At 56.8% G+C, this 3,757-nt stretch overlaps 1 protein-coding gene across 4 annotated transcripts; it reads right to left on the minus strand.

Moving 5' to 3' along the window:
- Positions 1-870: 870 nt before the first annotated feature.
- On the minus strand, positions 871-3,554 carry LOC100193486 (uncharacterized). Of its 4 annotated transcripts, none has more exons than XM_035961813.1 (3): positions 2,649-3,554; positions 2,139-2,212; positions 871-1,905 (listed from the first exon to the last, which is right to left on the minus strand). In XM_035961813.1, exons 1-3 carry the CDS (start codon positions 3,084-3,086, stop codon positions 1,545-1,547), a joined length of 873 nt encoding a protein of 290 aa, XP_035817706.1. In that variant the 5' UTR covers positions 3,087-3,554; the 3' UTR covers positions 871-1,544.
- Positions 3,555-3,757: the final 203 nt, after the last annotated feature.

The raw sequence follows: 3,757 nt of genomic DNA on the forward strand, positions 1-3,757 counted from the left end.
ATAGTATGCCCCAGCAGCATACGAAAATCCCAGATGAGTACCGCGAAGCTTCGTCGTCTTGTTTGTCCCATTGGGCCGGGCTTCAGATTATTCTCTCCACGGGCATGGGCATGAAGCAACCGATAGATTCCTGATTTTGTTTCCCCCTTGCATATTACGGAGACACCACTACACCAGACACGTATAGTACGCGGACCGGATGAGGAGTACCCCGGGCCCGGCCTGTAGGCAACATCAACGCCACAGGCCATGCACGGCGACCGGTGCGCGCGCCCGCGCCCGCCCGTCTCTAGCATGCTCAACATTCCGTCTCGATCAATCACCGACCGACCAAACGGAAAGGGGGGAGAAGATCGTTTCCTTGGGGTCGCCCGCGTGCCGCGGCCGGTTCATACTCGGCGGCATATGCATGCAACCAGCAGCGGCCCGACACCACCTCCCTTTACGCGTCATGATATATATGCTGCCGCGCGTGACGGGCTCTGGCTCACGCGCGCGGTCGCGCCCTCGTCGGCCCGGTCGCGTCGCGTACCGACGGTGTGAGCGCGGCACCGTCGGTACGCGCGTACTACTGCATATGTTTCCACCGATCCAGAACGATCGAGCGAGACCGGCCGGTGCTTGAAACTGCATATATATGTTCCAGAATTACAGCTGATGGTGGTGGCCATCACCTGGATCATTAGACTGCTGAAACTGAAAGTTCGTCCGTGGCCGGGCAGCCATGCATATACGGTGCAGAGAACTGATGGCTTGTGCGCCAGCGAGGGGTGGGCATGCTCAAGACAAGAGCGGGCTGCCGCGCTCGCGCTCCCAATAATTAAAACGAGCAAAAGCGACAGCAATTTGGAGAGTCGAGAGCCCCGGCACGCACAATCATTGAGCCGTATATATGTACTATAAAAAAGGGTGTGCGTGTGTACACACCACGTACACCTGCAGAAAGGTCCAAGAGCCACGCAGCTGGGCTTCTCTACCTGTCTCTCATGTCATCATCCATTCCAGCACTGTGGTGCTCTGACGTACGCACGCACGCTTATCAGTACGAAGACTAGCTAGAAGCATCTCAATCCAATAATCGGTGTACAGGGATATCAATCCCTGACACTACACCCTCGGACGACGGCGATTATATTAACCTGTCTCAAACAGAAACAGAAACAAAAAACCAAAAACAAAAAGGCAAAGGAGCTACGTACTCCAATCGAAAAGGGAGCAAGTAGACCGCGAGAGAGGGACAGAATTACAACAGAAATATACATGGATGGGGGGGGGGGGGGGGGGGGGCGGAGGGAGTGCTAGGAAAGCTACGGCTATTTTTTTCGACTACTCTATCAAGCCTATGATTGATGGATTAGCTGATGCATTTGGGATCGACACGAAAACAACTAACTTAGCCCTCCGGATCAAGAAAATAGATAGAGAGGAGGACCATACGTTTGTTAATTACTTGTGACACGTACAGACGTGGTATTATCTGCACGGGGCGGTGCTCTGTTTACTGCCGCTGCGTTGCGTGGCTGCGTGCTGCCCTGCCCTCATCATCAGCAGGCGGCGGAGTGGGTGAAGGGGTTGAAGAAGTGGTGGGTGGCGGCTGCCTTGGGCCTGGGCTCGGCCTTGGCGGCGGCGCCGGGCCCGGCCAGGCGGTCGCAGGACGGGCACAGGCTCAGCGTGGCGGCGGCCGGCATCTGCATCTGCATGTACAACGGCGGCGGCGGCGCCGGAACGACGCCCGCCGCCGCGCCGGCCTGCGTCGCGGACGACGGCGGCGCCTGTGGGTGTGGGGCGAACTTGAGCGCGCGGAGCTCCTGCAGCTCCCGCTGCAGCCGCCGGTTCTCCTCCGTCAGCGACTCGCAGCAGCGCTTCAGCAGCTCGCAGTCCACCTCCGTCTGCTTCAGCTTCGTCCTGCGCGCGCGGCTAAACCACGTTAATATGTCGATCAGCCGTCAGAGCTTAATTAGTCCTAAACAAAACCCAAGCATAGCAATTAGCATGCATGTCGTATCTGCTTCTGTGGGCTCGCTGCTGGTTTATTATTTGCGTGTGCATGCATGGCAATATTATTGAAAAAAAAACGACAACAACGCCTTCGGATGCCATGGGCCGGTGTCCGTGCGTGTCGCCTGGTTAATACTAACCTTGCTCGCCTGTTTTGGAACCACACCTCCACCTGCCGTGGCCTCAGCTTCAGTTGCTTCGCCAACGCGACTTTCTGCTTCTGCTCGCTCCAAGCCAAAAGGACACCCCAACAGAAAGCAAAAGGAGGACGTTCAGAAACACAACTCGTCTCGAATTCTCGTTCTCGATAGGGGTGGAAAAACGATGAATAATATCTGTACTTATTTTGAGGCATATTAAAATACAAATATATGTGGGGGGGGGGGGGGGGGGGGGGGGAAAGAGATAACGAGTACCATATACTGTACAATATATATGTGTGTGGCTGTAGTAATAATCAGCCATGTACGCAGCCAGTGTCGACTAGTAATTCATCGAGGTGTAGTACTAGGCAAGGCAAGTGCAGCCGGAGCCGCAGCCGTTTTGTGGTGCTGGTGCGTAGCAAGCAGCGAAGCAACCAGTCATCAATCGATCGGAGTCAGTGAGTCACGCCCAACGTGTCGCGCACGCAGGGGTACAGTACTACGTACCGGGTTCAGGGTGCTGTGCTCCTTGAAGCGGTCCTCCAGGAGCGCGGACTGCTCCTTGGTCAGCCTCAGCTTCTTCCGCGTGCTCCCGTCGTCGTCGTCGTCCTCGGCGCCGGCGCAGGCCCGCGGCAACGCGGCCGTAGACGACGCCCGCTCTCCCTCGGCGTCATCCACGCGCTCCCTCTTCACGCCCGCCACTGACAGCGACGACACGCTGTGCGCGGCCCCGCCCCCGCCGGACCCGGTCGCGGTCGCTTCGTCCGGCAAGCTCAGCGTCAGCGACGGCTCCAGCGGGTGCGGCGACGGCAGCCGCACCTCCCTGCTCAGCCGGCGGCTGATACCACCGTGGCGCGCCGCACCAGAGGCGCCGCCGCTGCCGCTGCCGAGGGACAGGCCCAGCGCGAGGCCTGCGTCGTCCAGGTGCACGTCCTCCTGAGCCATGGCGCGTGCGCGCTCAGGATCAGAAGAGTAGCTAGCTATGTGGCCGCCACTTCAGTTAGTTAGAGCTCGGTTTCTCTCTCTGACGGCCGGCAGGGCAGCCAAAAGGCTGGGTGTGTGCGTGTGCGTGTGCGTGCTGGGGAGGAAGAAGCCAGGAAGGCGAGCGAGGGGAAGGAAGGAAGGAATGAAATGGTTGAGGAGGAAATGAGGAGGGCAGGCGAGAATATTTGAGGAGGAGCGGAGCCGGCAACGGACAAGCGCGCGGATGCACGCGCACATCACGTGCACGTACGTACGCGAGCCCACGCTTTGACACTTGCTGCACAGGAGAGTTTAAATGTAAACGGAAGAGTAAACCGCAAGCAGGCTGTTTTCGGTGACACCGTCGTCCATGCACCAGTATTTATTGTAGCGTTCATTGAATTTATCTTTAAGATCTTTATATTGATTAACTAGAATATTTAATTTATTTAAATATGAAGGAAGCATGTCACTTATTTCTCTAACTAGGTAGGTGCCCGTGCGATGCCACGAAACATAAATTGCGAGCCTCCAATGGACTTAGAGCCCTGGCAACGGGCGGCGTGAATACAATGCTGAGTGCCCGTGCGTTGCGACGGAAGTAAAAAATTTGTATGAAATATATAAACGGAACGACAAATATCACTATGATA

Source organism: Zea mays, chromosome 1 (genome assembly GCF_902167145.1).
Source record: "Zea mays cultivar B73 chromosome 1, Zm-B73-REFERENCE-NAM-5.0, whole genome shotgun sequence".
NCBI lineage: Eukaryota > Viridiplantae > Streptophyta > Magnoliopsida > Poales > Poaceae > Zea > Zea mays.